This window comes from Astatotilapia calliptera, chromosome 2 (genome assembly GCF_900246225.1).
Source record: "Astatotilapia calliptera chromosome 2, fAstCal1.2, whole genome shotgun sequence".
NCBI classification, from domain to species: domain Eukaryota; kingdom Metazoa; phylum Chordata; class Actinopteri; order Cichliformes; family Cichlidae; genus Astatotilapia; species Astatotilapia calliptera.
In genome coordinates, this window is record NC_039303.1 from 27122042 (window position 1) to 27134661 (window position 12620).

The 12620-nt window shown below is 41.0% G+C and overlaps 1 protein-coding gene across 1 annotated transcript; it reads left to right on the forward strand.

The window, feature by feature from the left end:
* Positions 1-420: 420 nt before the first annotated feature.
* Positions 421-8234, forward strand: LOC113028309 (interferon-induced very large GTPase 1-like). The gene is made up of 7 exons (XM_026178481.1): positions 421-432; positions 556-979; positions 1295-1347; positions 1455-1761; positions 2022-4990; positions 6303-6469; positions 6848-8234. Exons 1-7 carry the CDS (start codon positions 421-423, stop codon positions 8232-8234), a joined length of 5319 nt encoding a protein of 1772 aa, XP_026034266.1.
* Positions 8235-12620: the final 4386 nt, after the last annotated feature.

Sequence of the window (12620 nt, forward strand, 5' to 3'; positions counted from 1 at the left end):
TTCTTTGGTTTTTGAAGTGTTGAGGAGGAGGTTATTGGCCTTACACCATGACGTCAGCTGCTCCACCTCGTCTCTGTACGTAGACTCGTCTCCCTTGGAAATGAGCCCCACCACTGTGGTGTCATCTGCAAATTTCACAAAGATGTTGCTGTGGTGGCGAGGAGTGCAGTCGTGTGTGTAGAGAGAGTAGAGCAGTGGACTGAGCACACAGCCCTGGGGTGAGCCAGTGCTGAGACTCAGGGCTGAGGATGTGTGATGGCCAACTCTGACTCTCTGTCTACGGCCCGAGAGGAAGCTATTGATCCACATGCAGGTGCTGTATGGAAGCCCCAGGTCTTGTAGCTTGGCCACCAGTTTGTGTGGAAGGATGGTGTTAAAAGCTGAGCAGTAATCCACGAAGAACATCCGCACATAGCTACCATGCTCTTCCAGGTGTGTTAATGCAGCATGGAGTGCTGTGGCTACAGCATCTTCCGTGGACCGGTTTGCTCTGTAGGCAAACTGGTGTGGATCTAGGCTGCGGGGCAGGGCTGCTGTGATGTGTCTGCGGACCAGCTTCTCAAAGCATTTCATCACCACTGGGGTGAGTGCCACCGGTCTGTAGTCGTTCAGGCCGGTGATGTGGGGCTTCTTAGGCAAGGGGACTATGGTGGAGGACTTCAGGCAGAGTGGGACAGTCGCCTGTGCGAGGGATTTGTTGAAGATCCTGGTGAAGATCCCAGCCAGCTGTTCTGCACAATCCCTCAATATTCGACCTGGCACACCATCAGGACCCGCCGCCTTCCTCGGGTTAACAGCCTGCAGCATGCACCTCACCTCGTCCTCTTCCAGGGTGAGGGGGGTGCTGCTATGGGTGGCGTGTTGCTGCTGTGGCTCCAATACCTCCGGTACCATGGTCTCAAAGCGGGCGAAGAAGATATTCAGCTCCTCTGCCAGCTGCAGGTCACCGTCCGCAGCTCCGAGATTGATCTTATAGTTGGTTAGGTGTGGCAAGGCTTCTTTATTTACAAGAGGTCACCAGAGCAGATGGATTCATATATTTGATTTGGCAGAAATTTCACACTGGGTGCCCTTCCTGATACAACCCCACCCAAGGTTTTATGTCTCCTCCCTGTCTCCAACCAGAGATTGTTTGTGTGTTAGGAAAATGTGTTAACCACTATACTACAAAGTCCCAAAGAACAAGTTTGAAAGCTTTGCAGCAAAAACTAGAGAATTGTATTATTGTATTACTTGTATTAATAAGTGTATTACTTTCATTGATTTGACTTTTTGGTTCCACTTTAAAATGTAGGAACTTCAGATGAGGAGGTGAGTGTAAAGGAGAACATCAGTGGAAACAAGGAGGTAAGAAAGTCATCATTTTTTTCATATAGGACATTTTACTTTACTACACTATATAACATTATAATTTCTTTACATAGAGTACATATTTATTTGCTTATTTTCTGCAGCCAGTGAAGGTTTCTGGAGAAATCAAAAAGAAGAACTCATGTCAAAAACAAACCGAGATACTGCTTGGCAGACTTCACCTTCAAGACAAATTTCAAGATAAGTTTCCACCAGCAGATTTTCTTCAGATACATTCACCTGTGAAACAGAACCATGTGACATCTGAGAAAGATCTAGCTCAGATGTTTCTTCACAGGCTGATGATGTTAGACTACAGAGTCAGATACATTCCTGTAAAATCAGACAGTCAGACAGAGGGGAACCATCCAAAACCTGTTCAGGTGATTGACATAACTGACGAAGATTTCAGTAATTTGGGGGCTTTTGTGTTGTACAGTTATTTCATTTTTAACCTTAATTTATATTCTATTCCTTCCTAGTTAAATTTACCCTTTTTAATTTTTCATATTTATTTCCTATCTTATTCATAGCCTTTTCCTTTTTTGTTTTCTTTAGGTCACGAGCAGTTGTCCAAGCATTTCACTACATATCGTACTGTGTATGACTGTGTACGTGACAAATAAAATTTGAATTTGAATTTGAATTTGATTTATTAAGAATGGGTGCAGGCACACATGAGACAGAACAAACTCATTTGCATCCAATGGATGTTCAGATGGCAGTATTTCACTGCTCAGACAGCTTCCTTAAACAGATGATGATTACAAAGCTCTCTCAGTGTCAGTATGCCTTACCTTTGCTTGTCCCTGACCCAGTCACAATGGAGATCGAGTGTCCTCTGTGGACTTTCAGACAAATAACAAAAACCTGGAAGGTAACTGAAGACGGCTCAAACATCGTCACTATGAAGAGTGTTCCAGTGTGCAAAGCTCAGACACCCTTGGTGTCATTTTTCCGCCTGGGTTCTCTGTCAGTGTCTAAATCTCAGCTGATGAACACTTTGATCAACGACCGTCACAACACCTTCTTCCACAGAAACTGTCCAGGAAGCACCAAGTCTCGTTATCTGATGGATGGTGTGGCAGAGATTGCCTGGTACTGTCCTGCTGGAAAACCCAATGATGCCTTCAATGACTGCATTGCTTTTTGTAATCTTCATGGTGATGCTCTGTTGACTGAAAAACGGCGCGACATACTGATTGAAAAATCTTCCATCAATATTATTCTTTTTGCTTCTCTGCAAAAGCATGAAGAAAGTCAATCATTTATATCAGGTCTTTTTAAATCTCGCAAACCTCTCATTTGTCTCTGTGTTGATGACGACCGTGATGTTGTAAAGACAACAACTGGACAATACATCATAGGTCTCAAGGACAGAAGCCAGTCAGATGTATCTGAAGAACTGAAACAAATCATTAGAGAAGTTTTATCTGTAGATGGATCCAGCTTGAAACCATCTTTCCAGCTTGAAATGATGGCTGAGGTCTCTGGAATCAGAGTGGATGAAAGCGTCCTAGCCTGTCAAAGAGGGAAATCTGCTGCTATGATAATAATGGATTTGATTAAAAAGAATAACATGGATGTCTCAAAGCTTAAAGATGAATTCCTTCCTTATCGAGGTGATCTGTGGCATCAGTGGAGCAAAATACACAAAGAACTGTATCATCTCAGAGGAGACATCGAAAATGAGAAATGTAAAAAGCAACAACAACTGATGAACATACGCCAGAAACAATGCGCTGCTTCCTGCAGTAAACTGATGGAGTTGTTCATTGAAAGTCTCTCATCTTTGCCACTGACAGACAAACAGTATTTTCTGAAATGGATTCAGATATTAATAGATGATCTCTCCACAGATGAGCTTTCCTCAGTTCTCCAAAGTTATGATAAAAAATGGTCTGAGGTCTTGGCTTTAAAGAACAAATGCAATAAATCAGATGTGTTATCAATAAAACAAACTGAGCTTGAAGAAATTTCCAGAAAACTGCAGTCTGCAACTTTTGGTTTGGAGCACATCTTCAGAGAAATGGGACAGATCTATGAAGCTCATAGAGCAATAGAAGGAGAGAGCAGACACACTGACTGGTCTAAATACCCTGAGCTGGCTGCACAGCTGATGATATCAGGACACCCGATGGAGCTGATGGATGGTGATGCAGGTCACGTGCCTTTAACATGGATCTCCAGTCTTTTAGAGGAAGTCATCAAGAAACTGGGGGACCAGACAGTTTTTGTGTTGTCAGTTTTGGGCGTACAAAGCAGTGGAAAATCGACAATGCTGAACACCATGTTTGGGTTGCAGTTTGCAGTGAGTGCAGGCAGGTGCACCAAAGGTGTCTTCATGCAGATGCTCAAAGTATCAGAGGAGATGAAGAAAGACTTGAAGTTTGACTATCTTCTAGTGGTGGACACTGAAGGACTGCGTGCTCTTGAGCTGGAAGGTAACACCACTCATCACCATGACAACGAACTGGCAACATTTGTTGTTGGTCTGGGAAACCTGACACTGATCAACATCTTTGGAGAGAATCCATCTGAGATGCAGGACATCCTGCAGATTGTTGTTCAGGCTTTCATGAGGATGAAGAAAGTTAACCTTTCTCCCAGTTGTGTGTTTGTTCACCAGAATGTTACAGATGTTGCAGCAGCAGAGAAAAACATGGAAGGAAAGAGACGCCTGCTAGAAAAACTGGACCAGATGACCAAACTAGCAGCTGAAGAGGAGTTTTCCAGTGCAGAGTGCTTCAGTGACATCATTGAGTTTGATGTCCAAAAAGATGTAAAATACTGTGCCCAGCTATGGGAGGGCAGTCCACCCATGGCTCCTCCTAATCCAGGTTACAGTGAGAGCATCCAAGAAGTGAAGAACACCATCCTCTCTAAAGCTTCAAAGTCTGCTGGGATCACTCTCACACAATTCAAAAACAAAGTCCAGGACCTGTGGAGTGCCCTCCTCAATGAAAACTTTGTTTTCAGTTTTAAAAACACACTTGAAATTGCAGCATACAGAAAACTGGAGTCCCAGTACGCAAACTGGACCTGGGCCCTGAGGAGCAACATGTTGACCATTGAAAACCAACTTCATAACAGAATTGAAAATGGAAATCTTGACAAGGTCGAAGCAAACTATCTTAAAAAAGAATCACATGAAACACATGAAACAATCCAAACGGAAATGACAACATACTTTGAGGAGGACAAAGACAAAGAAATCTTGGCTCAATGGAGAGGCCGATTTGAAACCAAAATTAAAGACTTTTGTGATGAACAGGAGAGCATAGTGAAAAGAAAACTGGATGAAGTTATTCAACAGAAGAAAGCTCGTGAAAAGCTGGATGATGAGAAGAAGGAGTTTGAGGACAAGCTGCTACAGAAGAGCAAAGAGCTCGCTCAGCAGCTGAAGGATAAGGCCAATGACGAAGAAGAGCTAAACCAACAGTTCAGCTCTGTTTGGAGTGACTGGGTCACTGAATTGACAGCAGATACTAAACCTGTTGAAGACATCAACTTGAAAGAAGATCAGTTTATTATCCTTAAAGAACTTGGTTTTGAAGAGACTCTGATAAATGAACGCAAACAAAATGGCAGATACAAGGATATGTCAAGGCTTGGAGATTATACAGATTATGTCATCCTTCCAAAGAAAGGAAATCTCTCTTTTTTTTTTTTTTTTTTTTTTTTTTTTTTTTTAAATGACATCAGAAACAGCAGTATGCGACATTACGTGATGGCAGAGCTTCAGTTCATCCTTTGTCATTTTTTTTTTTTTTTTTTTTTTTTTTTTTTAATAAATAGGACAGGGGGAATGAATGAGAGAGAGAGGGGGAGAGAAAGAAAGAAAACCCAAGGGGAGAAGAGACTGTGAGAAGGGGGGGGAAGAGAGACAAAAAAAAAAACTCCTGGGTCACCTGTATGGAGAAAAATCAAACAAACAAACAAACAAACAAACAAACAGAGGAGACAGCAAACAACAAAGAGCAACATAATAATAGAGAAAACAAAGTACCATCACAATAAACTAGCTAGTCATAGATATCAGTATTTACTAAGTAATAAACGATATTGTGCAGCACGCAAGATAGACAGCGCACAGTGTGCTTTGAGGCAGCAGCCAAGAAAGCTTTAGTCCGCGTCTGTGAATACCCATGTGTGCATACCTGTGTGGATCAGCATGCTTGCATTCCAAAGGTTTCTCCATGTAATGATCTGCTAGGGAGTGTGGGGAGCCACAGCCCCGTCCTCCAGGGTGTGAAGCGGGTATGGAGGAGATCAAAACTCCAGACATCCAGAGGCCCCCAGAACACAAGAGACCATGGAAGACCAACAGAGGGGCAGCCGCGCCACTGTTCCAGTAAGAGCTGAGGAGAGTCCCAGATGAGGGCTCACTCAGCAGCCGCGGAGCAGAAGCCAGGGGGGGTTGCAGTGACGCGCCCGTGAGCTCCGCCGGCCCCCAGCTGCGCCTGAGTGACCGAGCCCTAGGCCGAGAGGTCGGGGGCACCCCACCTCCAAAGGGGCCCGAGCGAGCCCCAGGCCCCAGGCCCCGACAAGCGGCCGCCAAGGAGTGAGCCGGTGTGTACCCGGACGCCCACCCCCAGACACAAAGAACCACCAACACACCGACACCTGAGGGAGTCCGCCACCGGCAGGGGAAGTGGTGGTGGGTGGAGATAGGCCTCCAAACCTTGGAGGGCCTGAGGTGTCCCCAGAGAGGTGGCGTCTGATACCCAACCTGACATATAGACACAGACATACAGGCACATACAGACACAAACATCCATTCCCACCCTCATGCTCTCAAAAAAAAGAATCTTAAAAAAGAATCACATGAAACACATGAAACAATCCAAACGGAAATGACAACATACTTTGAGGAGGACAAAGACAAAGAAATCTTGGCTCAATGGAGAGGCCGATTTGAAACCAAAATTAAAGACTTTTGTGATGAACAGGAGAGCATAGTGAAAAGAAAACTGGATGAAGTTATTCAACAGAAGAAAGCTCGTGAAAAGCTGGATGATGAGAAGAAGGAGTTTGAGGACAAGCTGCTACAGAAGAGCAAAGAGCTCGCTCAGCAGCTGAAGGATAAGGCCAATGACGAAGAAGAGCTAAACCAACAGTTCAGCTCTGTTTGGAGTGACTGGGTCACTGAATTGACAGCAGATACTAAACCTGTTGAAGACATCAACTTGAAAGAAGATCAGTTTATTATCCTTAAAGAACTTGGTTTTGAAGAGACTCTGATAAATGAACGCAAACAAAATGGCAGATACAAGGATATGTCAAGGCTTGGAGATTATACAGATTATGTCATCCTTCCAAAGAAAGGAAATCTCTCTGACACAAGTGAATCAACTCAAGATATTGAGGAGGATAACAATCACACAAGTAGACCAGAAGAACATGTTTCAGGACCTGTCAGAAATGCTTGGGAATATATAAAAAAAACATTTAGATACAATTCAAAAACAAAAAAAACCCAACATAAATCACACAGTGCTTTATCCTGGAATGAACAGCAAGAGATCAGACTGCTTATTGACAAAGCTGACAAACAGTCACTTGATGCAATTAAAGACAAACCTGTGGCTACAAGAGGCTACACACAAACTCACTTGCACGAGGTGGCCAAAAACGTAAAAGAAGAAGTGAAGAATTTCCCAATGATATATAATTTGAAAAAGGAGTTTACAGTCGATCTCATACTGTATGTGTTTGACAGAGCAGAGAGTTGGCTTCTAGACTCCCAGAAGAAATTTAAAATGAACACAGATGCACTGACTTATTTAGAAAGCAAGAAAACACAGTTTTACACAGTCTTTAGAAGCTTTTGCAAAGAAAGCTCATCTGCTGTTGTGCTCGCAGAACTGATCTGTGAAAAGCTGAAAGCTTCCATTGTTGAGGCTGTCTGTAACAAGACTGCCATTGGTCTGGCTGGAGAGATGAGGTGTAATTTCCCAGCATTCAATGGGAACAGGCTGAACTTGGAGAAACATGTGCTGAAGTCACTCGCTGAGAATGAAAACTTTAATGATTTCATCACCTACATCAGAAATCCAAGGAGACAAACAAAAGCTTTTATAAAAGCAGAAGTAGAGAAATACATCTTCATAGATCACAGAGATAAAACTGTGAATATACTCAAGAAAAATGTTGATGATGTCAACTCACTGATGAGTCAAGCTTTATCTACAGCAACACAGAATGTCCAAAGTCAGGGAGGAGACATAAAGATGTGGCTGAAGGAATTTTCTAGTTTGCTAAAAGATGAGTTAACTCTTCATACCATTTCTTCTCAAAACTTCAGTGACATCAATGATTTTGAGTTTCTAAAGGAAGAGATAAAGAAAAGACTCAATTCCATCATTGAGCAAACTAGCAGCCTCTCTTTGGGGAAACTGAAGGAATCCAGGTTAAAACCTGATGAAATCCTCATTGATCAGCTGTGTAAGTGCTGCTGGGTAACGTGTCCCTTCTGTGCAGCTGTTTGTACCAACACCATTGAAGGTCACAGTCCTGATGACCACAGCGTCCCTTTTCATCGACTCTCTGGAATCAAAGGATGGCACAAAAGAGGCACAGTGGAATTCAGCGTCAATTTTTGCACAACAAATGTTGCAAGTGATGGCAGATTTTATCCTCATCATAATTCAGAGAAATCTGTTCCCTATAAACTGTACAGAACTGCTGGTCCAGAGTATGCTAACTGGAGAATCATCCCTGATGAGTCTAAGCTGGCGTACTGGAAGTGGTTTGTGTGTCGATTTCAAAATCAGCTGGAAGGGTACTATAAGTACAAATTCCAGGGAAGAGGAGAGATTCCTAGTGAGTGGAAAAAAATCCCTAAGGATGAAGCTATTAAAAGTCTGGATGAAATGTGTTAAAGCATCAGAGAAACAAAACCCTTCAGTTTTGGTTTCACATTGTAACTCATTACTCAAATGAGTAGAGTTTTTAGTGTCATAAGTAAAAGTGCAGGGCTTGTAGAGATGACAGCATTGCTACAGGGAAGCAGAAGTAGTGTCTGAGATTATACTGTTTTTTAATGTGATAATGGCTTAACATTTAAAAGTAACTATTATTAATATGTTCTTTTACAATAAATACTTTCTCTATGGATTATACTGGAACAAATAACTTGATTTTACTTTTTTCTTTTCAGGTTCTTTTGTTCAGGTTGTTATAGATCATGTAAAATTATAATTCTTCATTCCTTTTTTTGTCTTTCACATACAATAATAATATTAATAATAATAATATATTCTCAGTCATCTGAATTTGTTTCAAATTGATTTTCTGTAATGTGTTTTTGTCATCATGTTTAAATAATGATATATATTGATCCTCATATATTGATTCTCAGTTGGTCTAATCACAGTTAGAGAAACACAACTGTTTTTTTATATTACATGAAAATTCATTCACAGATTTAAGGCTGATTTGTTTTGTTTACCTAGTTGGTACATTTAAAACTAGTTATCCAGACTGAGTTTACTTAAATTAGAATTTTATCCTGTTTTTCTCCATTTTATCCTGAATATTTTCCTAACTATTGTTTTTATGATAAAATCTTTTTACAGGTTTTTATAAGTGTGCCATTCAGTAACAAGTATAAGATGAACATTGGTGTTATCTGTGTGCAAATGCGTTATGATAAAATAAAAGACTTTCTTTCTGACATGCAGTGAAAATTGTGTGGCATTTATATACTTAGAACTGAGTCTTTCTATTTTGTGTTTGTGTGGGTTCTCTTCAGGTACTTTCTCCCACAGTCCAAAGACATGCAGTCAGTGGGGACAGGTTAATTGGTAATTCTAAATTGCACTTAGGTACCCTTAACATGGGTAAGCGGAAGAGGATGGATGGATGAACTGTTATAGGACCTGCAGTCTTCATCATTCAGCACTTGCCCTTCTTCTATTGCACTTTTATCTTTGTGATTGCTAATAGTTATATGTTTCTTGGTAATTCTTGTTAGGCGGATGTGATTACTATGTGGTAGCTAAAAGAAACAGAGTTAGGGGGCTTTTTGGTGTTGTGTTGTTCTGTTTGTTTATTTAAATTATTATAGGTTAAGGTTTTGTAGTAATAGTTTTAATGAAGTGCCAGTAAAAAAAAGACATGTTCAAGAGCAGAAGGGGTGGGCATTTGTAAGTACTTATCAGCTGTTTTTACTGTTTTATAGTCTAAATTTAGTTTCTCCCACACAAAACAGCTTTCAAGCACTTCCACTGACAAATGGCTGCAATACTAGAGTATATAGTCGCAACGGTAGAGAACGTGTTCAGTAAACCTACCAGTACAACAGCATACAAAACTGTATTACAAGTTCAGGTCTTCCATGAAAAATTCCTAATTTAATAATTAAAGGATAAAATTAGCTTGATAAATACCGAAGTTTTTCGAACTACCACTTTAACCTGTTTTGCTCAAAATGACGTCATAGCTACTGATGATTTAAGGTCATGTCAGTCAGACCTTTCTCCAGTTGTATTTTGATGCATTATGATCTCTGCAAGATTCTGGCACAGATTTAACTAACCATAAATAGGCAGAGTAACATAACTATAAATCGACAGAGTAGAAGATAAACCAATATTGATTATAAAATAAATAATCTTGAAAGAAAATAAACATTTGTTTTAATTAACGGTCAAAAAATTAATTCCTAAAGAAAGCTATTACAGCATTTTCCACATTTACTCATAAGTTTGACCTCCCGATCTACTGCCATTGATAAAAGCTGACGAACTAATAGCGCCCCAGAAGTTCAGAGGAAGGTTTCTGCTGCCCCCTGGTGTTTGGCTGTAGTATATGCCTGGATAGAAGCATTTACAGTCTCTACCAGTGTTGACATGCAGGTGGAGCCCTTAGGTTCCTAAACAAGATCACAAATCACTCGCAGCTTTCACACAACCGCGCCATTTATAAACTCGCACCTACTGTTCTAAAAAAAAAAAAAAAGCAAAAAAAAAAACAAACAAAAAAAGGACAGTGGTTGGGGGTGATGGTAAGAGGGTTAAGCACTGCATTTTCATCATTTATCCCCCAATCATCCAACATACTGAAAGAATAGGTTCCACCTTAAGATATGTGCTGATTTAAGGAAATAAAGCAGTTAAAATTAAAATTAACACCTCGCTCAAAATGTACCTTAAAGGAATAATTAAGCATATAAGTACAACTGCTCAGTATATGCTTGAGGCAAATGTTGTGTTACCTTAGTTAACACAGGTCTGTGTACTTTGCTGCAACTCTGGTAGTCTTCCTTTGTGGTAAGGCCAACACCTCACTGGGTGCCACAGTCCTGATTAATTCTGCTCTCTGACATTTCATGTGGTTTCATGCACTTTTATGGACTGAGACAGGAAAGACGTTTTATTAATGAGACCTCATTTAGAAATAGAGGCAGCATTTGGATGCAGCTGGTCTCTGCTTAAACCGTGTGGTTTTTACATGTTTTGCATCTAGTTTTAATTAATGTAAAACATGCAAAACATATATGCGATATATGGATGTGTGATACCATTAGTTCAGTTTCAGCCGTCACGGTGTTTATTAAGCCGCACATTGTAATGACAAACTGATTTTGATCCTGTGTGTATATTATATGCAATGAAAAAATTTCAAATTGTATGTTAATTAATAAAAAAAATGCATGATTAAGATCGAAGGTCTGAAATGTTGCGTCGTTCTGATCATAAGCTGGGTTTCTCAGGGAGCCTTTCCCCTCATGAAAGTTAAAAGTTGTGGTGTTGCCCTAAAACAAAGTCCGTGCTTTGTGAACTTCAACATCAGAGGCCACGAGCTGGTTAAAGGTTATATGTAAGCAGGGTGTGCAAATGTTGAACTACGATAACTGATAATCAGTGAATGGCTGGTGTTATTTGATACCATATCTCAATAGATTTTGTAGGATGAATGAATCAAAGAGTACAGTGAACTTATGTTCAGCAAACATGATTTGAGCTTTGTAACTGGGTTATGCTGCTAAAAAGGTAAAAAGATGCCATCAGAAGATGGGTAATCAGCAACAATACTTAAGTAGGTTGTGGGATTTTAAACAAGGCAGGATGCTTTGTTGTTTGCCGCTGCCATTTGAATGTTGCAGTAGAAACTGAGACTCACGAGACCAGGAAATCGTTTTTCAGCCTTCTGTTGTCCAGTTTTGGTGAGCTTTTTAGAATTGTAGCCTCAGATTTCTGTTCTTAGCAGACATGAGTGGCATCTAATGTGGTCTTTTGCTGCCATAATCCACCCACCCTCTTCGAAGTTCAATGTGTTCTGCACTCAGAGATGCTCTTCTGCATCTTTGAGATGTAATAAGTTGCTGTCTTGACTTCCCGTCAGTTTAAAGCAGTTGAGCCATTCTTCTCTGAAATCAAGTGCACATTTTCTCCCAGAGAACTTGACCATTCTGTGAAAACCCAGTGACTGTAGAAAAATCCCACATCAACATTTTGTGAAATACAAAGATCTCTCCGGCAGTAACAACATCATTCAGAGTTACTTAAATCACCTTTCTTCTTCATTGTCTAAGGAGCTTGGAAAGAAAAGCATCTGGACTTTAAGCTGCTTGAAGACGTTTCACCTCTCATCCAAGAAGCTTCTTCAGTCCCAGATTTAAACCCTGTGGGAGTATCCCCCCAAGAGGGAAAAAAGGACCCCCTAATGATCCTCTACCTAATCACATGAGCCAAGGTGCGAAAACGAGTGTAGGTCACAATCACCCATGGTTTCAAGTGAGCTCATTGGGAAACCTAGCCCCACCCTATCATGGGATTTCCTGAGGTCAGATGGACCAGGGTATGAGTGGGCGTTAAGGGGTCTGGAAGGGATCTCAAAACTGGATTATAGATGGCAGACAGTTGGTGTCATAAGCCACCGCCTCTGTTCAAAGATGGTCGCTCACAGTGGACATAGATGGCTTCTTTCACTCCTCTTTCAAACCATCTGTCCTCTGTGCCCAAAATGTGAACATTGGCATCCTCGAAAGAGTGTCCTTTGTCTTTTATATGCAGATGGACCGCCGAGTCTTGTCCTGTGGAGGTGGCTCTTCTATGTTGTGCCATGCGTTTATTAAGTGGCTGTTTGGTCTCTCCAATGTAGAGGTCTGGGCATTCCTCGCTACACTGTACAGCATACACCACATTGTTCAGTTTGTGTTTAGGAGTTTTGTCTTTCGGATGATTCCTCATTCATTGTAGCTTCGTGCTATTAACACTGAAAAATTCTCTGAGAAATGATAGATGGCACATGTCCCGTGATGG

Bases quoted from the DNA above. Each gene is read 5' to 3' on its own strand.
- LOC113028309 (XM_026178481.1), top strand. The intron at 980-1,294 runs GTTAGGTGTGGC...TTTAAAATGTAG, and splicing joins CGAGATTGATCTTATAGTTG to GAACTTCAGATGAGGAGGTG. The intron at 4,991-6,302 runs CCAAAGAAAGGA...TGTGATGAACAG, and splicing joins ATACAGATTATGTCATCCTT to GAGAGCATAGTGAAAAGAAA.